This window comes from Nicotiana tabacum, chromosome 23, assembly GCF_000715075.1.
Source record: "Nicotiana tabacum cultivar K326 chromosome 23, ASM71507v2, whole genome shotgun sequence".
NCBI lineage: Eukaryota > Viridiplantae > Streptophyta > Magnoliopsida > Solanales > Solanaceae > Nicotiana > Nicotiana tabacum.
This window is the reverse complement of record NC_134102.1, coordinates 3,225,258-3,251,741: the sequence shown is the minus strand read 5'-3', so window position 1 is coordinate 3,251,741 and position 26,484 is coordinate 3,225,258. Positions and strand designations below refer to the sequence as shown.

The 26,484-nt window shown below is 36.0% G+C and overlaps 2 protein-coding genes across 6 annotated transcripts; one reads left to right on the top strand and one right to left on the bottom strand.

Annotated features, from left to right (window-relative positions):
• The first annotated feature begins 6,059 nt into the window (after positions 1-6,059).
• LOC107760455 (kinesin-like protein KIN-14L) lies at positions 6,060-15,130 on the top strand. Of its 5 annotated transcripts, XM_075246710.1 has the most exons (22): positions 6,213-6,385; positions 6,680-6,767; positions 6,905-6,992; positions 7,310-7,467; positions 7,563-7,709; positions 7,812-8,067; positions 8,290-8,381; positions 8,465-8,536; positions 9,169-9,267; positions 9,814-9,888; positions 10,670-10,751; positions 10,837-10,932; positions 11,131-11,304; positions 11,398-11,504; positions 11,627-11,805; positions 11,913-12,077; positions 12,182-12,432; positions 12,581-12,744; positions 12,954-14,206; positions 14,275-14,325; positions 14,476-14,651; positions 14,735-15,130. In XM_075246710.1, exons 5-22 carry the CDS (start codon positions 7,596-7,598, stop codon positions 14,800-14,802), a joined length of 3,474 nt encoding a protein of 1,157 aa, XP_075102811.1. In that variant the 5' UTR covers positions 6,213-6,385; positions 6,680-6,767; positions 6,905-6,992; positions 7,310-7,467; positions 7,563-7,595; the 3' UTR covers positions 14,803-15,130. The 5 variants fall into 5 exon arrangements, with proteins under 5 accessions (XP_075102808.1, XP_075102811.1, XP_075102807.1 ...); XM_075246707.1 differs by lacking the exons at positions 6,213-6,385; positions 6,905-6,992 and adding an exon at positions 6,060-6,197; XM_075246706.1 differs by lacking the exon at positions 6,905-6,992.
• A 796-nt stretch (positions 15,131-15,926) lies between these two features.
• Positions 15,927-26,093, bottom strand: LOC107827695 (F-box/LRR-repeat protein At5g63520-like). The gene is made up of 10 exons (XM_075246489.1): positions 25,836-26,093; positions 25,153-25,260; positions 19,959-20,051; positions 19,737-19,865; positions 19,417-19,518; positions 19,071-19,110; positions 18,804-18,956; positions 18,086-18,267; positions 17,068-17,186; positions 15,927-16,679 (listed from the first exon to the last, which is right to left on the bottom strand). Exons 1-10 carry the CDS (start codon positions 26,046-26,048, stop codon positions 16,217-16,219), a joined length of 1,602 nt encoding a protein of 533 aa, XP_075102590.1. The 5' UTR covers positions 26,049-26,093; the 3' UTR covers positions 15,927-16,216.
• Positions 26,094-26,484: the final 391 nt, after the last annotated feature.

The following is a 26,484-nucleotide window of genomic DNA, read 5'->3' as shown; positions in this document are numbered from 1 at the left end:
TTATCAATAGTGCCATCATCTTTGATTTTTCTCTTAAAAATTTATTTAGAACCCAAAGGTTTATTTCCAGGAGGAAGATCAACCAATTCCCATGTATGGTTGTTCAATATGGATTCTATTTCACTATTGACTGCCTCTTTCCAAAATAATGATTCCGAAGAAATCATAGCTTCTTTAAATGTTTGAGGCTCATTCTCCAATAAGAAAGTCACAAAATCTGGTCCCAATGAAGTAGACGTTCTTTGACGTTTACTACGTCTTGGATCCTCCTGATTACATGTACTTTCTTTTGTTTCTTCCCGAGGTCGTTTAGATCCTTCACCAAATGACTCACATTCCTTTTTATATGGATATATATTTTCAAAAAACTCAGCATTATCTGATTCTATAACCGTATTATTATGAATGTCGGAATTTTCTAATTTATGAATTGGAAATCGATATGCTTTACTATTTGTCGCATATCCTATGAAAACACAATCAACGGTTTTCGGTCCTATCTTTACCCTTTTGGGTTTAGGAACTTGCACTTTTGCCAAACACCCCCACACTTTAAAATAATTCAAGTTGGGCTTCCTTCCTTTCCATTTTTCATATGGAATAGATTGTGTTTTGCTATGGGGCACTCGATTTAATATTCGATTAGCCGTAAGAATGGCTTCCCCCCACAAGTTCTGTGGCAAACCAGAACTTATCAACAACGCATTCATCATCTCCTTTAATGTGCGATTCTTTCTTTCCGCAATCCTATTAGATTGGAGCGTGTAAGGGGCTGTTGTTTGATGAATAATTCCATATTCTAAACATATTTCTTCAAAAGGAGATTCATATTCACCACCCCTATCACTTCTTATTATTTTTACTTTCTTGTTAAGTTGCGTTTCAACTTTATTTTTGTATTGCCTGAATGCGTCTATTGCTTCATCTTTACTATTCAGTAAGTAAACATAGCAATATCGAGTACCATCGTCAATAAAAGTTATGAAATACTTCTTTCCACCGCGAGATGGTATTGACTTCATGTCACAAATATCTGTGTGAATTAAGTCTAAAGGATTTGAAACTGACTTATAAGGATGTTTAACATACTTAGATTCCACACATGTTTGACATTTTGATTTTTCGCATTCAAACTTAGGCAGTACTTCCAAGTTAATCATTTTCTGCAAGGTTTTATAATTGACATGACCCAAACGTATATGCCATAAATTATTTGACTCAAGTAAGTAAGAAGAAGCTGAAATATTATTATTGTTTTCCACAACCATTACATTCAGATTGAAAAGGCCCTTGGTGAGGTAACCTTTTCCTACAAATATTTCATTCTTACTAATGACAACCTTGTTGGACACAAAAATGCACTTAAAAACGTGCTTAACAAGAAGTCCAGTAGAGACTAAATTCTTTCTCATTTCGGGAACATGAAGGACATTGTTCAAAGTCATGATCTTGCCAGAAGTTATTTTCAGAAATATCTTCCCATATCCTTCAACTTTTGCTGTTGAAGCATTTCCCATACAAACTGTCTCTCCGGGTCCAGCAGGAGCATAAGTAGCAAAAGCTTCTCTAACTGCACAAACATGGCGAGTGGCTCCTGAATCAAACCACCACAGTTTAGGATTTCCCACCAAGTTACATTCAGAAAGCATGGCACACAAGTTATCAACATCATCATGCTTTACTACCATGTTTGTTTGACCCCTTTTCTTGTCTTTTTTTGGAGCACGACACTCCGTAGATTTGTATCCGGTTTTCCCACAGTTGTAGCAGTTTCCACTGAACCGCTTCTTGCTTGGGTTGTATTTCGGACCAGAAGCCTTCTTCCTCTTTTTGTTATCTTCAACAATATTTGCTCCTATTATTGTTGAATTTCCACGGCCTCTCCTTTCAGCAGCTTTATTGTCCTCTTCGATTCTCAACCGAACAATGAGATCTTCAAGGGACATTTCCTTTCATTTGTGTTTCAAATAATTTTTGAAGTCCTTCCACAACGGAGGCAACTTCTCAATCATTGCTGCTACTTGGAATGCTTCGTTGATGACAAGACCTTCAGCAAGTAGATCATGAATAATCACTTGCAATTCCTGGACTTGGGTAATAACAGACTTGCTATCTACCATTTTGTAGTCCAAAAATTTTGCGGCAACGAATTTCTTCATCCCGACATCTTCAGTTTTATATTTCTTTTCAAGCGCATTCCACAATTCTTTTGACGTATCCACGCTACTGTATACATTATACAGATTATCATCCAGTCCGCTAAGAATATAATTCTTGCATAAAAAATCAAAATGCTTCCACGCTTCAATCACGAGAAAGCGTTCATTCTCTGAAGTTTTATCTGGCAGATCAGGAACATCTTTCTTGATGAACTTCTGTAGACATAACGTAGTTAAGTAGAAGAACATCTTCTGCTGCCAGCACTTGAAATCAATCCCGGAAAATTTTTCGGGTTTTTCTGCCGGTGCCAACGCCGGTGTTCGGCTTGTCGATGCGTTGGCAGTCACCATCGGAATAGCTTGATTTTCGCTTTCAGTCGTCATTTTTTCTGTAAAAGAATGACACAAAGAAATGTTTAATACACGTTTTCAAACTGGAGTAAAAATTACGTAGATTTTAATGTCCAACAAAACGCCACGAAGGCTTTACTCTCCAAAACAGGAGTACACAAAACCACAAAGGTTTTAGTTTGCAGAATAATAAGAATAACACAAATACAGAAATAAATATTAAATTCCTTAAGATTGTTATTCCCGTCAATATTGCTGTATTTGTAAATAATAATTCTGCAAAATATAAGTTAACGTAATGAAACAGTAATTAATTCGAGCCCACTGAATTCACAGTGTTTCCTTAAGGAATTTAATCCCCTCCTAGTACCCAAGGTAATGGATTATTTCCTCCCAGGATAGAACGAATTATACACTGGTGTAGCGGTACTTCAAACCCCAGTGTTTCAGCGAACACAAAGTTCGGTAGCAAATCACACTTACAGTTGCTTTGTTTGAAGTTAAAAAAATAATGCAGAACGAATGAGTAGAAACTCAGAAAATCGTATGAAAATGCTGAGAGGAAGGAGTGCAATGTATTGCCAAATCTGTTGAGCGATTTCAGTCTTGTGTATTGTGTGTTGTGTGTTGTGTGTCTTTCTTCAACAACTGCAGCACATATATATAACAACCAGTGTTGAAGAAGAACAATCGTCCACCCTCCATGGTGGAGCAAGCATTAGCTTGTTTGTGGAGCAAGCACAATCATGGTGGGAAGAGCATTACCGAAATCGAAGCCGAAGCCGAAGCCGAGCCGAGCGAGCGACGACGACGACGGCGCGAGGCTTGCTTTCTTCTTAACTCTTTAAGAGCTACAAGAAGAGCAATTATATATATACCCACCAAAAATCTCTTCCTCTTCTAATATGGGACAATGTCTCATTGTCAAGAGGGGGAAACTTAAAATTTTACTCAAAAATTTTATTTTCCCTCCATTTCCCATTCACCCTCATTTTAAGACTATTTCATCTTAAAAACAAAACCTAAACAATTCTACCCTCCCATAAAAATAAAAATAACATTATAATTTTGAGATAACTATTCTTGAAATTAGTTATACTTATACCGCGATTTTATCTCAACTAAATATGGGATAAACTCAACTTAAATTAAACTCTAAAATTAATTATTCATTATTCCTCGTACCAAACGAGCGGTCAGTCCTCCTTCTTACGATTCTGAAAGGATTTTTTGTAGGAAATATATGGTGTTAGTTGGAATCAGTGTTTTAAAAGGCGTTTTCTAGGCGAAGCGCACCAAAAACGCCTCAGGGCGATGGTGTGAGGCGAAATCTCAAGAGGTGTACGCCCGGGCGTTCGGAGCGCATTTTTTTAGTGAGGCGTAAGCCCCATAGATTTTTTCAAATTAAAATAAAATTTGTTGAATAAGTACTTCATATAATACCCCAATTCTCAAAATTCAGCTTGGTAATTACTCAAAAGTTTTAAAAAAGAACTGAAATGTATTAAATTTAAAAGTCAAGATCTTTTTTATTGATTGATGCCCCAATTCATAGTATTTTCCAATTCTTTATCTTGTCCGCTAGTTTGCTAATATCTCCCAAAAGCAACGAATATTCAATTATTTTTTTACAAATACAGGACAAGGGGGGTTGCTCTGATGATAAGCAACCTCCACTTCCAACCAAGAGGTTGTGAGTTCGAGTCACCCCAAGAGCAAGGTGGGGAGTTCTTGGAGGGAAGGATGCCGATGGTCTATTGGAAACAGCCTCTCTACCTCATGGTAGGGGTAAGGTCTGCGTACATACTACCCTCCCCAGACCCCACTAGTGGGATTATACTGGGTTGTTGTTATTGTTGTTTTTACAAATATAAAGAGAACTACATTCTCCTTCATAGTAGCAAGTTCAAAGTTCAAATTACAGGTTAGTCATCCTTTTTATTCCTCCATGTAAAAAACTTTATTCTTTTCGACTCAAGTTATTTGAGCTTCTAAGTAGCGTATAATAGATTGTTTTGACTAGTTTTTTGTGGGGATGAAGCGCGCGCGCACGCGCGCGCATATCAGCAAGTTCACAGTTCAAATTGAAGGTTAGTCATCCTTTTTGTTCCTCCATGTAGAAATCTTTATTCTTTTCGACTCAAGTTACTTGAACTTCTAAGTAGCGTATAATAGATTGTTTTGACTAATTTTTTGTGGGGATGAAGCACACATATATATATTTCACATATTTACAGTTTTCTTCATTTTTATGCAATTTTACCTGTTTATAAATATTTACTGTAATTATATTATTTTATAAATTATTAAAAATTAAATACATATGGGGCTTATGCCCCGTGCCTCGGGCTTATGCATCGCTGATGCATATGTAAAACTCCTTGGCTTACGCCCACGCCTTTTAAAACACTGATTGGGACAACATATGGATTCATAATTAAAATATAACTTGAATCTATCTCAGAGATCACACACCAAATAAGATTCATATAAAATAATGTGTTTACTTTCGACAAGACATTGGTATCCAAGCTTAAAAGAAGAAAAACAAATACTGAAAGAAACGAAGCAATACAACCACAACAGAAGTTGAAAGATGGAATTGTTTACAAGAAAGAAATCACTTCACATGATAGTAAACTCGACATGTAACAAACCCATGAAATGACAGTGAAGCGCATTTATTTAAAATTAAAACAAGTAATCAGATAAACAGATAGCAAAACAGGAAATGCGCCCATGCCTTTGATCAAACATTTTGTTTTTAAATTCTTGTAATAGGTAAAATAGAGGATTTGTGCAATTACATGAATTTTTTTGTACTTAGATGAATAATTAATGATCATATGTCTTCTTCAAATAAAAATAATAGTGGAATTAGAACGAGAAAATAAACGATATAAATATTTTGAATCAAATTTATTTAGCTAAAGTAACTAATGAAAATCAATTATTATACGTCTTAATACTTCTTTTTAAATCCGTAAATTATAAAATCGATTTCATCAATATTTATCAGCCACTTTTGATCAGCCAAGTCAAAGGTATCAATTGATGTCGCAATACTCTATCTATTTATTTACCTAACGTGATAGATAAAAATTAATTATTATCCGTTCTAACACTTAATTCTATCCAAATTCGTGGCTTACTTATAATATCAATTTCGTTAATATTTTATCTTTGATTAGTCAAATCAAAGAAGATTAATGTCGCAAAACTCAATCTATGCAAAGAACATTTTGTCACAAATATTTTTGGAAATGAAAAAACATGTTACAAACACAAATCTATGCTAAAATTGGAAAAGATCCCTTTTTTCACTTTTGATTGATGTAAACTTTTGAAAGCTCTATATATGTAAAAAGAAGATCTCAATATCTTAATCAAAAGAAATTAGTTTCTCAATGAACTCCAATCATCGGCTATGATTATCCCACGTAGCAATAATTAACGGTCTAGATCAAAGACCCCACCAATTTGAATTCAAATTTGGTAACGTTACATTACCGGAGCCTTAGGTTCGGATCCAAACCTAAACATATGTAAATTATATTATAACTCCCCTTAAATTTTTACCAACTTTAATCTTCCACATTTCTCTTAGCTCCAAAAAAAGCAAAAATTCTAACTTTAATTTCCAAAAAATTCACTCTCATTTCTCCTTAAATTGTGATAATTTGTGGGGTACGTTTGTTTTTTTACATTCAGAGAGAGAGAGAGAGAGAGAGAGAAAGTATATTATTCCGTTATAGTATAAATGTTATAGCTACTGTATACTCTGAATTTTGTTTAGTAACTTTTTTTTAATAATTGTTTTTTGGAATTATATCCATTTGGGTCTGAAGGTTTTTAGAAGTCATACTACTCTTTAGGTAAATTTTTCTTGAATTTTTGTAAAGCTCAAAAATCTGAAGGGTTCCTATATTTTAATCTTCTTTGTTATGTATAATCTTAATTTTCTTGATTTTTTTATGTAATTGTTTGTAGACAGATTCTTGTGATTATGTTCATTTGGGACTAAAGGGTTTTAGGATTGATATATTTTTATGGGTAAAATGATTTCCTTGAAATGTGTCAAAAAATGTTTTACATTTAAGGGGTTTGAATGATACGTTCAAAAAATGTGTTTAACCTTTTTTTTGTTTTTGGTTTTTTCTGGATGATAGAGTTAAAAGGTTAGATCTTTAATGGAGGATTCAAGAAGAGGAAGGGGACATGAATACAACTTGGCTTGGAGGAAAGCTGAAGAAGCAGGTTTCATTTATTCACTATCCATATAAAGAACTTCTACCACTTATAGTTTTTTTTAAATTATAATTATTATTTTTATTATTATTATTATTTTGTATAATATTGGCATGAGATGAGCTAATATGTAGTAACATGGTTAGTGAGGATTCATATAGCCAGGGGCGAAGCTACACTCTTGTAAAGGTAGTCAATTGACCACCCTTCGTCGGAAAATTACACTATATATAGGTAAAGTGTTAGTTTCAGAGGTATACATTGAACACCCTTTGTCGGATTTTTTTTTTACTTCTTTAAAGTTTGAACACCTTTGAAAAAATTTCTGACTTCGCCACTGCATATAGTCGACCCCGACTTGGTTCGAATAGAGGCGTAGTAGTAGTTGTTTTTGTATTATAGTCACTATCCATAGTGCTAACTGTTTGATTGAAGTAGTACTATGACCCAAGAGAAAAAGATTATAAGTACTATAATGAAGTTTTCGTTATGTGTATTATTTTCCCTTTTTGGGTAAATAAAGTTCATGTGGGGTTTTCTTTGTAATGTAGCTTTGAGGAGATATCAAGCGACCCACTGGTTAGAATGTTTCGTCGGACCGTTAGGTATATCAAGCCAGCCTTCTGAGAGAGAGTTTGTTTCTTGCTTGAGAAATGGTTTGGTTCTTTGCAATTTAATTAACAAAGTTCAACCAGGATCAGTTCCAAAGGTACATTACTTTCTAGTATGCAAAAAAAAGCAGCTCTTTATGCAACATTTGTTATTCATTCGTTATTGTTTTTATACTGTGGTACTTATTTTTAGGTTGTAGAAAACCACACGCCTTCGCATTTAATCATGTGGGATTCTCAGCCATTGCCAGCATATCAATATTTTGAGAACATTAGGAACTTTTTGGTAGCTGTGGAAGATCTAAAGCTACCAGCTTTTGAGGCATCTGTTTTTGAAAGGGTAAAATTATAGCTAATTAATTTTGTCTTCTTTGTAAGTTTTATAATGAAATGGAGGCTGGAATGAGATAACAATTTTTCAATTCATTTTCTGCATTCTTAGGATAATATAGAGGCGGGTTCATCAACAAAGGTTGTGGATTGCATTTTGGAACTTAAAGCATACCATGAGTGGAAGCAAATGACTGGTGGCGTTGGAAGTTATAAGCCTTTGAGGTCTCCTCTCTTGACCCCTTCGAGGGGAAGGATTCAAGCACGACAACCTATGACGATTGATTCTGATAGTTGCAGGCGATTGGAAATGTCTGCTGCCTGTCCAAAACAATCATCGGCAGAGGATGAAATTACGAAAATTGAAGGTCTCAAGCTTCTTTGCATTCTTTTATATCTTCATGCAAATTACTATCTTTGAGAACTCTTCTTGAGCTATTAGTTTTGAAATGCTTTATATAAGACAGATGAACCACACTTTTATAAGACTGATGAACAAACTTATCGTTTATTCTTATTTTGCAGCTAGTTTCCACTTTCTTTTGATATAGAAAATTCTTGTTTATTCTGGATTCTTTAACTGGTTTTAGGCATAATTGTCAAGGCTCTAGCTGAAAGAATGGTGGACATGAAGGAAAACATGGGAAATAACTTCTTTGCTTCTTTTCGCAATGGGAATGTGGTATGCATCGTCCTGACTATTTGCTGCTTTTCTTAGAGTCAATGATCACTGACATATTTGATGATTTTCCTTCTCCAAAACAGAACCAAGTTGAATTGTTCAGAAGGATCTTGTCTAGTTGCTTCGAAGAACAACCTCGAAACAAGTTGCCGAAGGTAATTGGGCTCTGCTCGACATGAATATTTACCTTGTTTTCGTTACATCTCATCCAAAAAAAAGTTTTATCCTACATCATCTCTATTTTCCACAAGCAGTTAATGGGAATATGTACCTTTTGGACTAGTAAGATGAAAAATGACATATTTTTTTAGATAGGTTCAAATTTTTTTTTATTATATCTTGAGCTAGACTTCATATTGCATAACATCTCTTCCCAGAATATGCTTGGCACTTTCATTAAGTCTATTGGTCTTTAGAGAAAAAGAGAAAGAAAAGGAGGTTGTTTATTTGACTATTGCGTTCAAACATATGTTAATAACTCGTGTATTAGCTTGAAACAGTTCACCCCTATTTTCCATGAGAATCCCTCATTCTACACAATTGGCTCGGCAGAATCTGTAACTTCATATTTTGAAAGTAAACCTTTAAGAAAAGGCTGGATTATATTGCAGCTTACCTACAAAAGATGCAAGAACCATATTTGAAATTGTTATTGTTGTGCTTCTAAATTGATCAGTAAACTAATGTCAAATCTGGATATCATTTTCCTTCTGGCTTGTCATTTTTTATCCTCTTTATCTGTTTAAGTGATCTTGAGATAATATAGCTTTTATTCCTCCACTTGCAGTTGAAATCAGATCCTTTAAAAGAGATGAGCTGCTCAGAAGACAACTCCATGACCACATGCATACCCCTCGAAAATTTATCTAATCTTAGAAACCGCGAGGTAAGCTTAGTTCACTTTAAGCATTTTCCCCCATTTGTGAACCTGAAGTATTCAATTTGTCGATCTTGCAACTATCAGAGTACTTGTTAAGAATCTGAGTCTTTTATTTTTGAGTATGATGAGAAGAAATGTCAATCAAGTCATGACCTATAGGAAAGAATTTTGTCGACCTTGCTATTATCAAACTGTCGGGGGTCTTTCGCAAACAGCCTCTCTACCTTCACAAGGTAGGGGTAAGGTCTGCGTACACTCTACCCTCCCAGGACCCTAGTATGTGGGATTACACTGGGTTGTTGTTGTTGGTGGTGGTGGTGCTATTATCAAACTACATGCGTGTTTTACTTTTTTTACACAAGAATTTTGTCAAGAAAATTTTACTACTGTAGTATCTGGAAACTATTTGAGAGAACAAAAGTCAATCTGTATTTAGTGTTAGCATCTACAGTTCCAGTCTAGTTTTAATCTGTAATTTCCATTAGTGTAAAGGTCAAATGATGAAATGAACAGGACCTTGAACATAGAATTTAAATAAATCCTGGTTTTCAGTGTTGCAGAGCTTGCATAAAGAAGGGAACTTGCAACCACTGGACTCTAGTTACAATGCATGAAAAGGAACTTTCGGTAAGTCTTTTTTGAACTAAATAAAAGTTTACTATTTACTTAAGTTTAAGGCTTCTATAGTAATTTCTCCTAGTAAGAATGTTAAAAAGAATGTTTCACTTGGTTTCGTCCATGATTATCAATGGCCACAAGTGTTTCTCTGATCAGCATTGAAAAGAGTTAATCTCTTAAGATACTGAAGTAACATATATGATTTTACACCTCTTCCCATGAGTTTCAGAAAAATATGTCAGAAATATTGTGGTCCTTATGAATAACTGATTTCTAAATACATAAAATGGCTGTGGATGGTGTAAGAGACGAACAAAGTCAAGCATGAATTGTGAAGGCCTTTAGGTACTTCATGATCTCCAAAAACTAACGTCAGTCGGTCCCCTCATCTCCAAAATCTAACTTCAGTTGGGAAACAATGTGACTCCCCTCGAACACTTTTTGTGCTAGCATAGGTAGCTGGATGACCTAAACAGAACAATGTCTCCTGCAGTAGAGTCGAATAAGTGTTGATGACGGTGAACCATAAAGTGTTTTAATCTGTCGAAGACTGTGAGAGTACTAAATAGTACCTTGGTTGTCGAAGAACTTATCCGATATTAGTGAAGTGAGTGAATTAGGTGTTAAGATATTTCATTTCTATTCTTGTTTAGCTTAAGCATGAGTGGTCTGCAAGCAAATTAGCTGTGATGCTTTGATTTGCACAAGATTCTTTCCGGTTCAACACTTGGCTTATTTGCTAAATTCCTTCTTGTTTTGCTCATGAATGACTAATATTTTAAGCTGGCAGAATCTTAAGGTCCTGTTATCAAGCACAAAAAGAGAATTTGAAGATCTGCAGTCTCAGCTACAAAGTGATCTGAAGCAACTTGGTAAGGTCACATTTCACATATCTATATCAACAATTGTTCCTATAATTTTAAAGCTAAATTGAGGTTTGATTTATCATGGTTTCAGGAGATCAAGTACTTGAGATGTCTAATGCTGCTCTTGGATATCACAAGGTTCTGAAAGAAAACAGAACTTTGCATAACATGGTTCAGGACCTAAAAGGTATTTCAACTATGATATCATCGACAAATGTACTAATGGCTTAATAACTTTCTATCTCTCTTTTTATGATGGGAGAAAAGTCTCACAGAATATAAAGTGAAAGTGAAAGTCTGAATTGTTATCCCTGTAAGTACCTGTTAGAATCAAGTTTTATTATACAAAAGCTCTCTAATCTTGCTGTATTAATCTATTGTTTAGGGAATATTCGAGTTTACTGCAGAATAAGGCCTGCCTTCAGTGCAGAAGCAAAAACTGCCATAGATTTTATTGGAGAAGGTGGTTCTTTGGTTGTAATTGACCCACTAAAATCCTGGAAAGATGGGAGGAAAATTTTCCAGTTCAACCGTGTTTTCGGTCCAACTGCCACTCAGGGTAATGGATACTGTTACATAGTACAGTTGAAGATACATCTTCCATTTTCTTTTTCTATTATTTTTTTTTATCTAACACTGCTTAATTTTACAGAAGATGTATTTCGAGACACTAAGCCGCTTGTAAGATCTGTGATGGATGGTTACAATGTGTGCATATTTGCTTACGGTCAAACTGGATCAGGGAAAACATATACTATGGTGAGAGCCTTTAGATAAATAAATTCCCTGTATTCCTGTAAATTGCAATGCTGTTAGCTACTTTTATCATCTCTTTTGTTGAATTTGCACTAGATGCATATCTGATACTTCTCTCTTGGCAGTCTGGCCCTGGAGGTGGATCATCAAATGAATTCGGAATCAACCAATTGGCTCTGAATGATCTGTTCCTACTGTCTGATGAAAGGAAGGACATCATGAATTATAAGATCCACGTTCAAATGGTCGAGATATACAATGAACAAATTCATGATCTTCTTGCAAACGATCATTCACTTACCAAATATCCTTTCATTGATCATTCCCTAGTTTACTTCATTATTTCATCAGTTAAATTTGAGATGAATCAAAGCGGGGAAATTAAATAAATGCGTCCTTAACTGTTCATACTTTAGAGATTAGAACCTGCATGAGTGGCAACGGTTTGCCTCTGCCTGATGCTAGCATGCATCTAGTGAATTGTGCTGCAGATGTTATAAACCTGATGAAACTTGGTGACTTGAACCGTGCTGTTGGCTCTACTGCCATGAACAACCGCAGTAGCCGTTCACACAGGTGAGGCTAACTAAAGAGGATTCAAGTTATTTCTATTCCCTTGCCATTGAGACAGTCTAAAAATATGTTAAAGTTTTATATATGTTCACATGAAATTCTTGCAGTGTGCTGACTGTACATGTGCATGGTGAAGATACATCTGGAAACATAATACACAGTTGCCTCCATTTGGTTGATCTTGCTGGCAGTGAACGAGTTGACAAGTCAGAAGTTACTGGAGACGGCCTCAAAGAGGCACAACATATAAATAAATCTCTCTCTTGCTTGGGCGATGTGATCACAGCATTGGCACAGAAGAATTCTCACATCCCTTATAGAAACAGCAAACTCACATTACTCTTGCAGCACTCTTTAGGTTTGTACAATAGATTATTCAATTAGCTCAAGATTTCGTGCTCCAGATATAGCAACTCATATCACTGATATAGACAATATTTAGTCAAATATGAATTTAGGCTTTGAAACATCATAGTTTTACTAATGCTTTTTATGGTGTCTTTCAGGTGGACATGCAAAAACATTGATGTTTGCTCATGTTAGTCCTGAAGGGGATTCCTTTGGAGAAACAGTTAGTACTCTGAAGTTTGCACAGAGGGTTTCGAGTGTGGAACTTGGTGCAGCTCGTTTAAATAAAGAGAGCAACGAAGTTTTAGAACTCAAAGCTGAGGTAAAACACGTTCATTTTCATGATATTATATGGTTGTAAGCATACAGTGGCTTAAAAGATGGGTTATAAGACAAAATAAACAAAAAAAAATGGATTATAAGCATACAGTGACTTAAAAGATGGGTTATAAGACAAAATAAACAAAAAATTCTTGGGCTTAGAGTGTTGGATTATCATTCATTACCTGTCAACTGCTCCAATTACTGTAGATTGAGACCCTCAAAAAGGCGTTGGCTAACAAGGAAACACAAACTCCGCAAATTAACAAACCAAAGGAAGCAGCAAGAACACCTTTCCAGAAGCCTAAAGCAATAGCTGAGAGACCCACTCCACGAGCTCGAAGATTAAGCATAGAGAATTGCACCACCATGAGGGTAGAAAAGGCCAACGCTGATGATGAAACGGGATCCAAAACCCCAGCTGTGAAAACTCGTTCGAGAAGATTAAGTTTAGAAAGGCCAAGATTTGCCAGTAAGAACCTTGAACAGATCAAATCATTAGAAACCACAAGCAAGCGAGATGATAAGCCAGAAGTAGTGTGCTTACAGAAATCTAGCGAGCTTCAAGAGGGAGATAATGTCACAAAATTGCATGATCAAGTTGGTAATGGTAGCTGCATGAAGGCTCCTCACAGTCCAACTTCTGCTTTTAAACGCCAGCAGCCTCATCGAAGCCCAACTGCTGGTTTTAAAATTCAGCAGGCTCCTCGGAGTCCAATTTCTGGTTTCAAAAGTCAGCAGGCTCCTCGGAGTCCAACTTCTGCTTTTAAAAGCCAGCAGCCTCCTCGAAGTCCAACTTCTGGTTTCAAAAGCCAGCAGCGAAGTCCAACTTCTGGTTTCAAAAGTAAGCAGGCTCCTAGAAGTCCAACTTCTGCCTATAAAAGCCAGCAGCCTCCTCGGAGTCCGACTTCTGTTTTCAAAAGCCAGCAGGCTCCTAGAAGTCCAACTTCTGCCTATAAAAGCCAGCAGCCTCCTCGGAGTCCAACTTCTGTTTTTAAGAGCTGCAATGCACCTAGGAGTCCAACAAGTGCTGCTATTAAAAGCCAGGGGGTGAAAACAACAGATAACAGGACAAGGATTCCTTCTCTTCAACTACCCAAAACACCCGAGCCACTGATAACCTCTATAGATGAGATCAAGGGGGGAATGCGAAGTGACCGTACAATTTCATCCGAATTCCAGACGCCTGCTTTGGCACCTAGGAGTCCAACAAGTGCTGCCATTAAAAGCCAGGGGGTGAAAACAACAAATAACAGGACAAGGATTCCTTCTCTTCAACTACCCAAAACACCCGAGCCACTGATAACCTCTATAGATGAGATCAAGGGAGGAATGCAAAGTGACCGTACAATTTCATCCGAATTCCAGACGCCTGCTTTGATTAGCAGCACTCATGGAAAGGGATCTCAAATACGAAGATCACTTCGCACTATTGGGAAACTGATTAATGGCTCCGACAGAAAGTAAGTGATCCATTCCCTGATCGCATTTTAGTTGATTTTATGCATTTAATCAATTCGTATGAGCATAGGAAGCTATCACTTCGCACTATTGGGAAACTGATTAATGGCTCCGACAGAAAGTAAGTGATCCATTCCCTGATCGCATTTTAGTTGATTTTATGCATTTAATCAATTCGTATGAGCATAGGAAGCTGTAGCTTTTTGGAAGTTCAACAGTGTGATTTTTGTTGCCTGAGAATTGTGTTTATTGACTTGTTAAAAACTTACAGGAACCAACAGAAAAGGACTGAAGCAGCACCACTATCACCTTTCAATTGCCAAAATGAGGTGAAGTCACCAATCGCTTCTAATGCACGGACACTAAGAAGACAATCCCTAACTGGCATTCCACCACCAACCATGTCGAGGAGATCTTCACTTGGAGGAGGGACCTTGCCTGATTCTTGTAAGCAAAATGAACAATATATCTCAGCTAACAAACTATAATGACCAAATGTAGTATTTACAGAATCGTTGTTCATTTTATAGGTGCAAACGAAAGCAGAAATTTCAAGACTCCTCCATCACGCGCTTCAGCCAAGTCGAGGTGGCTATAAGGAACACTAAGTAGTTAACGTCAAGGAGCTAGCTGTAGGGATCAACAAGTAGTGCTTTGGCTTTGGTATACTGAATACTGACTACTTCACATCAAGCTAGGACAAACATTGATGACACGGTTATGCTGCAGATACTCGCTGCAAGTGTAGATGTAGTAAGGCTGTTAACATTGACATTTCTGTACAGACTACTGAGGCAGAAATTAGGAACTGGAGGGGCCACAAAGATGCAAAGTCTTTGTTATTTGAACCATGAATAAACTTATAGAAGCACATTGTTGTATACCAATCAAAAAACTAACATTTCAATGAAAGTTCTTTTCATCAATGCCTGCTTTAGATGTATACAAGTACAAAAATTCTTCCTTTACTACAAGTTTGCATCTGGTTCTGCATTGGCTTGTGATGAAAAACAACATTTAGCAAGACATAGAAACTGCAATAGAGCATGTCTAAAAGCTCAAACTTTTCAGCACAACCTAAATGCTAGTTAAGAATAAAGATTACCTTTTAAAAGGTATTTATGTTCATTCTTTGGATTGATTAATATACAGTCATGTCTCGAAAGATCAACAATATTCTTAAATAAATGCAGACTTTAGCGAAAAATAGGACACAATGGAAGAAAAAAATTTATATAGGCAATAGCAATTAGATGGGAATTTGTTTGTCATGTTAATACGTTTACTTTAGGTTCTATATTTTCTAGCAGTATTTTAACCCTATAAGAGATTCTTATGCCAGTTGGAAATATAGAAAATTTCTGATACTTCACAGGGTCAGTGAAATTTCATATAGCCGATCTCAACTTGTTCGAGACTGAAACGTAGTTATAGTTGCCGTTAAATACAGATTTAGACATTATTTGGTTGCGAGACTTGTTCAAGAACAAGTGAAGGGAGGTATATGCAATGCAATGTAAATTAAAGGGGCTATTGATATAATTTTGAGGAGGAACCAATCATTTGAGGGAAATCTTGAGCAGAATGCAACCCTTCACGCACACACACCCAAACCATCTTTTGATGGTCAAATATTTGTCAAATCCTTGAAACTAATGCTCTATAATTCCCAAGAAAAGTTTAGATTATTTAGATTTTTGTCTTTTGAAAGAATGGACACCATTCACTTAATACCCTTGATGTTTTAGACTTGCAGAATATTCATGTCATTTACAACACAAAAATACTACTAAAAACAGTAACAAATTAGTAGCAAAATATTCCAGAATAGCTTCTGAAATATCTACACGAGAAATTTGCCCTCTACTAAGCCACAGTTTTAGCCAGATTCCACCATATTCCAAGTTTTCAACACCAAAAATTACATAGCAGTAGCCCATTCCAACCACCAAGAATCTTTGGCCATTACCAGCAAGAGTCACCAGATATGTCCAATGCAATACCGGCCATCTCTAATGTTGTGGCAATGCAGGGGTATATGACATAACCAGGTAAACAGTACTAAATACATGCAAACAGCAACGTACAGAGTTCTGTTCTTGAGACCCCTGTCCATATGAGTTTAAATCTCCACGTGCAATTTCTCCGGCACAATAAGTTCCTGAGAAGGTAACCCCAGGGAAGTTCTCCAAGAAAGGTGAGCCGTCTACATTAGCTTCACCAAAAAATAACTTGCCACGGCCACAACAAGCAAACATAATACCACCAAAAACAGACTTCTTATTATGCATATCTAAACCATTGCCATTAGTATGATCATCACTTTGGTAGTTAAGATCTTGCTTCAAATGTCTGAAGCTGTTTGATACATAGTTGCAAGAAACACGTGCCAAATCAGATTTTGCCTGGTAAAACTGAAAGGAGTCTCCACTTCTGATACCAACACCATGGACATATAGATACTCCTCATCACCTCTGCAAATTATTACAATTAGTTATAGAAGTGAAGAGGACAAGGAAAAGCGTACAAGGCTTTCAGCATAATGATTGATTTCAACAAGATACTAATACGTGTACAAGGCTTTCAGCATAATGATTTCAACAAGATACTAATACGCTTTTCCATGTTAGCAGAAACAAACTTAGGTAACAGGCGGACTTCACAACTCTCTCGAGGAACTATGGAAACTTTTTGGAGAATAACCTCCCACGGCATGCTTTGCATATTCTTCAACTCAGGAAGCCAAAAAGGTTGTTTATATAGACTATAGACAGCAGAACATGACAAAATGAGGAATATTCAAACACCATATGTGAAGACCAAAAAAGCATAATCAAGCGCGATGGTGCGTGCATTAATCACCTTAAAACCTCATGGAATTCATGCATATTTATCCAGCTTGGCTTTTCCTGCCCAATAGAGCATTTCCTTCTTTTTGTAACTCCAACATAGAGAGCTGGACAATTGATATGACCACCGAGCTGGTGAAATAAAATCATAGAAAAGAAACATCTCAAGTCAGAGAAGAGGCGAAATTTTGTTCAGTGGGTTTCAGACACACACACACACACACGTGATGGTAGATGTACACTTGCATTTCTGAACTTAAAATGCTTCACTACGGTGGAATCAGTGTTTAAAAAAGCGCTCGCTTCATCGCTTTAAGCGAGAAGCGAGGCGAAGCGTGAAAGGCAGCGCTTCAGCTTGCTGAAGCGACTCAGGTCAGTAAAAGCGACCGCTTCTCTGTAAAAAGCGAGAAGCGGGGAAAGCGAAGCGAAGGGAAGAAGCGTCCGCTTCTCTGTATTAAAATACCCAACCCTATTTTATTAAAAACAAGTTTTTTGGATTAAACACTGATCTTCAACAACAGCGACTAGTATTCTTCAACTTCCAACAGCAGCGACTTCTTCTTCATCTACTTCTGATTTCTTAAAGAATCTCAAATCATCAACTAGGGTTGTTCTTCTTCTTCTTCAACTTCAAGTTCAAGACTTCAACAGGTATGTTTTGAACTTCTGATTTCCATTCTTCTTCTTCTTCTTCTTCTTATTCTTATTCTTTTTCTTTCTAAACGTCCAAAAAGCAGCGAAATGCTGGCGAATTCTTTCCAGAATTTTACTGCCCAATTTTTCCAGAATTTTACTGCCCAATTTTTCCAGTTATTAACAGAGAATTCCAGTTATTAACAGAGAAGTATTGAACATTTGCTTACAATTACATGTGTTGTCTATGCAATATTTTTTTACTTTTTTTTTACATTTCGCTTCACTTCACGAGTTCCACACACCACAAATCGTGGAAGTATTTGATAATTTCCTTTATTGTGAATTACTTCGTTCAGAACTGGTTTAAATTTACTTCACAAGATGTACTACCTTACCTCATCATAAATCTGATCTAAAATAGTCTGACCATCCAGACTCTCGCGCACTGCTTCTCTTTTCGCGGTGAGCCAAGTGGAATAATCTTTAGGTCTCTCCCTAACAGAAACAGCTTTGTACGCAGGTCCAATTGGTGAAATGCCAGTGGATAACATCACATGAAACTGAGTTTCCCCAACACCTGTTTACAGGTTCCCAGAAAATGATTGCCACAATAAACTCCCTGGAAATATAATATACTAAATTACCTAAAGAGATGACAGTATAAGCAGAAGACAAGGAATCTAATACTTTTAACTAGATAAGAGTCTAATATATTTAACTATATTTACTCATATAACTGCAAAAGAAACATCAGCACAACTTTAAGAATTTATGATAATTTCAAAAATACTAAGGATATGTACTAATAACATCAGCAACTATACAGTGCTCAAGCTATAAATAATCATAAAATTTCATACAAACTCAACAACTCGGGTTAGTTAAGCCTGTATATTCATCATCTGATGATTAAACAGTTATCTATTAACACAACTGAGAAACCAAATAATACACATGCCCAATCTCTCTTTCTCTTTCACTCTCTATATCAGACTAGCATAGGTGGCCCGGTTCTCTCTGACCCGAATGCCTTATAAAACAGTGCTCTTGTTAATGAACAAACAGGATCATAATTTGAAACCGCAAAGTTTCAGTTAAGATATAATTGCATACCAGGAGGCTTGCCTCTATCCATTGAAAATAGAAGAGCAACAGCAGCTGAACTGGACGCTTTGTTATTAGAACGGTTAATTGCTGTATCACCTCGGTATAAAAACTGAGAACCTCCGTCACCCACAATGACAGTCTCAGTGGAAAAAGCATAATCTACAAACACAAAATGGCGCACTGAAAATATAACTTGTTTCTCACAGAATCAACATAAAGGTATATATGAACAAATAAAGTATTGCATAAATGAAAATTATGAAGCTTACTCACCCAACTTTTCAAGGACAGGTTTGATGTCAGTGTCCTCGTCCTAGAACAACATTCAAATGATTCTTATCACAGTTATTGTAAAAAGAAAGAAGGTTGATCATAGATAGAAAAGCAAAAGCCCCAAGTGTCCCTCAAAGTTCGTGTTCCTGTTTTTTAATCCCACTCACTCTAAAGTCTAAATTGATTAGTCTGGGCACTCATACAGAATCTGAATTTCATGAGAACTAACTTTATCCCCTTCATCCACAATTTAAGGAATATTAGACATCATCACTTTGACAAGGAGAGGATATACTGCTTTGCAAGAAATAACAAAATAATAGGTCTAAACAGACTTACGACTTACAGAAAATAATAAAATCCCCATTGGTGATGCTGATCCAGAATGAGAGGATGAGTGCTCCCTGATACTAAGCACGAGATCATCAATCATGAGTACTTGATTTCCCTGAAATTTGTTCTCCCAAAGTTAGTGTAGCCCATTTTAAATCAAGTTAGCACAAATTCTCTAGTATATATAAACTATTCATCCCCTTCAAGATTCCAAGTAGGCACTTCATATATTTGAAATGAGAATCAAACTAAAAAATGGAAGTTCACATTTCTCCCAATAAGGCAGAGATGTTTGTAAAAGAATGTTTGGATTGTACTGGAGTACAGAATTACCTGAGTTTTTGACAATGGGATTAAATCAACTGTCAATCCTGGCAAGAAACCAACAGTTAGTAGAACGCCCTGGTTCTCAATACCAAGATCCTCATGTGCCTCGTCATCTTCAAATGTGTCCCACTGAACCTGGGAAAACATCATTTCTCCACTTCAATTTTTGTTAAAAAGAAGTCAGAATGCAATCCCAAGCAAATTCTAGTCTATAGCTACTAGATTCACCTCTTCAAACTCATTAATGTTAGCATATTTCCCAAATATTCCTTGGGATATTGAAGTAATTACTGGAATTCGGGAGCCAAATCTACAAGTAATCTGCAGAGGAAAAAACCATCATAAGCAGCACATACAGCTTATTCCAGTGACGACAATTCATAAGTTGAATGAATGGTTTCATTAAGATCACTAGTGTAACAAAGTATAGCATTTCAATTAAAACAACAAAAAAAGGACGCTTTCATTCTGATTTTTCTTGTATATTCTAGTCTAAGTAGTGATTCCAAGATATCGAGTAGTTCACATAGGTCGAACCGAACCCTTGATAAAGGAAAGAGATGTTGTGTATGAATCACTCAATAACTATGCTAAGAAACTAGGAGATTTTTTTGTAGGTTATTCACTACAGATACTTTAACAAATTCTTATAACTATGTCAGTCTCTATGTAACTACTTGATAACTCCTAAAGGTCAACAAATTGAACCAACAATCCTACAACTAACTTCAACAATTACAGGACTTAACTGATGTTTAACTACACTTCACTCTCCTAATCTTTTGCACATTAGCCCAAACTTAATCCATTAGGTATCTTATTTGGTTCGGATGCAACTATTAAGATAAAATTTCAAGTTATTATTATACTAAACTGAAAGTGGATCCAAGTTGATTTTTGAACAATTTGAATATTGTTTAGAACAAAACTGGGGTCCTAAAATGTTCTTTTATATAATAGAATAATACTCTCTCTATCAAAGGGGAGCCTTGGACCAACGATCAAGTTGTCTCCGTGTGACCTATAGGTCGAGCCGTGGAATCAGCCACTGATGCTTGCATCAGGGTAGGTTGCCTACATCTCACCCCTTGGGGTGCAGCCCTTCCCCGGTCCTTGCGTGAACGCAGGATGCTTTGTGCACCGGCTGCCCAATACTCTCCCTATCTCAAATTATGACACTTTTTAATTTGGTACAACAACAAAAACTACTACTACTATTACTACCAGGGGTGGTCATTGTTCGGGTTGGATCGGTTTTTCCCTACAAAGAAACCAAACCAAGTAAGTCGGTTTTTCAAATATTGGAACCGAACTAAACCAATTAAGTCGTTTTTATATGAGACATACACTACCAAACACATATTCCGACGATTACATTTTTAATGTAACACTATCAAACCAATTGTTCTTTAAAAAATCTATCATTTACCAAGATATATTGATGATAATTGAATCAAAAATAGTGATGAACAATTTAAGGACTCAATTAAACATAGATTATTTTCAACACGAAGTAGATTCTTGTACTTAGCAAAAGAAAATTACCAATTAAACTAGAATGTAAAGGCAAGAAACTAGATTATTATAATAGCAAAGAACTAGATTAAAAGTGCAAATGATTAGCATGTACCATAACTTTGTATAAAAATATACATATATAGGTGTAATAATAAATTTTAAATAATTACTTCTATTAGGGTTGTGCATGGATCGGATCGGATTTAGCACATTTTAGATTCGGATTTCGGATTTCGGGTTCTACAAAATGCAATCTGAATCCGATCCGAATTAATATCGGATCGGATCGGATTTTCGGATTTCGGATCGGATTATTATGCCTCAAAGTTGCAAACTCATATGTATATTTTCTTTGTAAAAGAGGCAATACAGTAAGAAAAATATATGTTTCTGCAATTATGAGAGTACTATGGCGCCAATATAGCTAAATCCAACAATTGTAAAGGTAATAACTTGGAGGAAGATGTAAAGGAACTACTGACTATCCGAAATTAAAGTTTAATATTTATACATGCCCTAATAATTTCAGATTTCGGATCGGATCGGGTTACAATATACCAATCCGAATCCGATCCGAATATCCGAAATTTTAATAAACACAATCCGAAATCCGATCCAAATATCTGAAATCCGAAATCCAAAATTGAGCGGATCGGTTCGGATATCCGGTCCAAATGAACAACCCTAACATCTATAGTCGGTTTGGTTCGGTTTTTTCGGTTATTTTTTTATCAAAACCAAAACCAAATCAAATTTGATCGGTTTTTATAATTCAAAACCAAAACCAAACCAAATAAAAAAATATCGAATTTTTTGGTCGGTTTGGTTCGATTTACGGTTTCGTTCGGTTTTTCGGGTCTTTATGAATACCTCTAATTGCTACTACTATGCCCCAGTCCCAAACAAGTCGGGTCGGCTATATGAATCTCACTGACCACGTTACTCCATTTAAACTCATATCATGCCAATATTATTCCAACTCTAATTAATTTGGTGACGTTCCCAAATGTGTGCCACCATTCTGTTAATAACATAATCCTATACAACTTTCACAACTTCTAAGAGTTCAAGTTTATTTAGAGATCCAAATTCAGATTTCAATGTAAAGTTTTTTCTATCAAACTAACATTTCAACTATTACTTTAATATTTTCTCGTATTACTACTAATATAACAAAAAAAGTGAAATTGATATCTTAAAGGCAGAATAGTCTCGTAGACACTTGTACTTATACCACTTTGACGCAATGTTTAAAAAAGCGCCCACTTCCTCGCTTTAAGCGAGAAGCGAGGCGAAGCGTGAAGGGCAGCGCTTCAGCAAGGTGAAGCGACTCAGGTCAGTAAAAGCGACCGCTTCTCGGTAAAAAGCGAGAAGCGGGGAAAGCTAAGTGAAGAAGCGTCCGCTTCTTTGTTTTAAAATACTCAACCCTATTTTATTAAAAACGAGTTTTTTGGATTAAACACTGGTCTGGACTTCTTCAACAGCAGCGACTAGGGTTCTTCAACTTCCAACAACAGCTACTTCTTCTTTTTCTAAAAGAATCTCAAAGCATCAACTAGGGTTGTTGTTCTTCTTCTTCTTCTTCTTCAACTTCAAGTTCAAGACTTCAACAGGTATGTTATGAACTTCTGATTTTCCTTGTTCTTCTTCTTCTTCTTTTTCTTTTTCTTTTTCCTTTTCTTTCTGAACTTCCAAAAAGCGGCGAAATGCTAGCAAATTTTTTTCAGAAAATTACTGCCCAATTTTTTCAGTTTTTAACAGAGAATTCCTCTAATTTTTTATATCCTTTATTCTTAGTTCTTATTGCCTTTCTTATGTGTTATGTAGTTGTTCTTTTAATGGCGCCAAAAGAAGATAGGAAAGACCCGGCTTGGGCTTACTCTGAAAGAGTTAGCGAGACCAACAAGATGGCCATTAGATGTCTTTTTTGTGATAAGATTTCAAATGGGGGAATCTATCGTCAAAAAGCACATCTAATCGGTGGTGATCCAAATGTCGCATCTTGTCCTAAAGTTCTGTCGCATGTGAAGGAAGAATTGAAAGCATTCCTTCAAAACAGTATTTATTTTAAATTTTTTTTTAAATTCCGCTTCACTTCAAAAAAGCGAGCGCTTCGCTTCTCGCTTCTCGTGAAATGGGGGTTGTCGCTTTTCCTCGCTTCACGCTCTTCACAACACTGCTTTGACATCCCGGTCCCTTTATTTTATGAAGTTTCATCTAAGCACTTGTACTTATCCAAACAGAGTATTTTAAATACCTTTGACCATTGACCGAGCTTATGTTACCTTTGACCATTGACCGAGCTTATGTGGCATTTATATGACTGAGTTGGACAAAGCGCGTGATTTATACGCACATATGGTACGTGAATTCACTGAATTGGTGATTTTACTTCAATGGAAATAAGAAAAAGACAAAACCAAAAAATAAACAAAAGAAAAAAGGAAAAATATAATCCCCTCCCTTATCCTCCTTCTCTGGTTCTCCCCCTAGATCCATTGCTCTTTTCTTCATCAGATCCATCATATCCCCTTCCCCTTTCTCTTAATCTTTCTTTATTCCTTTCTTCCATAAGATTTTCTTCTTTGTGCATACAACTTTGCATTCAATCTCTACAAACCAATATGTACTCCAACAAAATTGCCAATACATTTAACCCTTCAAGAACACCAAAACAATTTGTAATATACAAAAAGGGAAGTTCAATTTTTAACATGTTCAGAAAGAGAAACACTAGCAAAGGCATTTGATCAACAATTAAACAATTTGTAATATTCTTCTAAATTGAATTTATGGGATAGGTTGGAGGAAGATTTGGCTCGTCCAATTTCTTTAGCCTCAACAGCGTTTCTAGAACGACACACGCCAGCATTATTGTACCGAGAAGAAACCAAAACCTTCCCCTTCCCCTTTTTCCATCAATTCGTCTCCAACCATCTTCTTCTCCTTTCCCCTTTTTCTATGGTTCCATCATTTTTTCCGGTGGTTAAAGCTTCTAAATCAAAACTTTTCTTCTACCAATATTCTCCAAAACAAAAATATATTTAAATAAATAAATAAATAAATTTTGTTTGAGTTTCAATACTTCTTAATACTAAGCTTGTTGGGTATCTTTTCTGGTGAGTGAAGCATTTCAAAATTTTGGGCTTGATGGTTATATTCTATGGCTCCTATTTTCTTGTCGCTGGTGGAAGGAGTGGTGTCGTGATGGTCACTAGTGGTTCTAAAAATGGGTAAGACTGGTGAAAGTTGCCGGTGAGCGGTGGAGTGATTGTGAATTTGTATGTGAGTATCAATTAAAATTTTGTAAGTTCTGTCTGTTTGGATTTGGAGAAAATGTGCAGATGAGCCATTGTTTCCGGTGGGTTGACTGGAACATGGTTTAAAGGACCCAAAAATGGGGGAGAGAACGTGAAACCAGGGGTTTTAATTTTAGTTTTTCAAATGGAATTTTTAATTGACAAAGATAAAAAATGACATGGCAAGTGATGTGGATTTGATGTGTCATTCTTGTCAAGCAAGTGAGAAACACGTATCATAGTCATTACAAGGAGGTGTTTAAAATACTCTGTTTGGACACGTACAAGTGCTTAGATGAAACTTCACAAAGTAGAGGGACCGGGATGTCAAAGCGGTATAAGTACAAGTGTATACCAGGCTATTCTGCCTATCTTAAACTCTGAGTAGAAAAGTATTTAGAATCAATAGAAAAAGTTTCCTTTCGATGACTTATTTTGCAAACTTAAAATAAAAAAGTAAGATAGTTAATTCTATTTCAATTTGAATATTTAGCTAACATTCATTTCGATAAAGACCATTTAACAAACAGGTTCACTGATCATGCCACAATTTCTAGGTACACGTAAATGCAAAATATTTATAAATATAGAGAGAGATCACACACCAGCCGGTGAGCTTCTTGCAAGTCAAAAGAAGGACCAATGGAAGCAATGACAAACTGGGGTCTAATCGGCCTCGCTAAAACCTTTTCAACAACCTCATTCACAGCACCCTGCACCAAAAATTCAACTTCAACCCAATAAATTCTTGTAATGAACTAAACAAAATACTCCATTTCATTCCCTGAAGTCTAACAAACTGTTTATCGATCAAACTTAAGTGTATTCTTTCATCAGTTCTCATCTTGTGTTTCATATAATAATATCAAAATTCAAATTTCTAAACATAAATTACTCCTTCTGCCCAAAAAGAAAGGCGAGGCTTGGAGTAAAAGGGTCAATTTTTTGCTTTTTGTGTGCATTTAGACTCCCATTTCTTCAAATTTTCCAAATAATTAACATATTCAAAAATTCTGTAAAAGATACTCCAGATCATACTCCCTCCGTCTCCATTTATATAGCACACTTTACTTTTTAGTCAATGCTAGAAAGAATGACACCTTTCTATATATAAAACCAATTCAATTTTTAACTTCTCATTTTTCTTAGAGCACAAGTTTCAAAAGTGAGTCTGTTACAGAATCGAAAAAATTTCTAATTCGTATCAGAGTCTAAGAAAGATTTTTTTTTTAATCACATAAATTTGAATAGAGGGACTAATTGTTGTACTAGTTAAATTAAGAGAAACCTGAAGATTATGGTTTCGGGAAAGAGAAGAGGAGAGATTTGGAAGAGAGAGGAGGCGAGTGATGATAAGGTTCCACGAACGGCTAACGCATGCTGCTGCTGCACATTCTACTGCTGGTAGTTTAGACAAAATGTTGTGTAGAAGGTCTTCTCCGATCATATCAATCGTCGCCGCCGCCATCTCCGCCTGTTTCTGCCTTGGTTTCGCCGCCATTTTTTCTGAGCTGAAATCCCCAAGTATTGGTTTTGTGTGTTTTCTGTCTTTCTGCAGCTTTTAGGATGCTATTTAAAAAATAGCCGAAATGTAGTATTTAAAATTTAGCCCCCTGTCTTTTTCTTTTGGTTAAATGCTTAAAAATAACTTATTGAGTATATATACCTTTGTTCTTCTCATAGTTCAACTATAGAACTTGAAACCGTGTTGAGCCTCACAAGCTTCCTAGATTGAAAATTTGATGGCAAATATCTAAATTGGTAGCATGACCTATCAAGCTACTACAAGCGCGGAAGGGATTTAGAGCAGGTTCTGTAAGTTCAACTGAACATATTGCTTTCGGCTCGAATTGTGTATATATGTATCAAAAGAAGAAAAAATTAGAATCTATATATGTAATGAGATAATGCTCATTTTGAACCCCTTCGACTACATA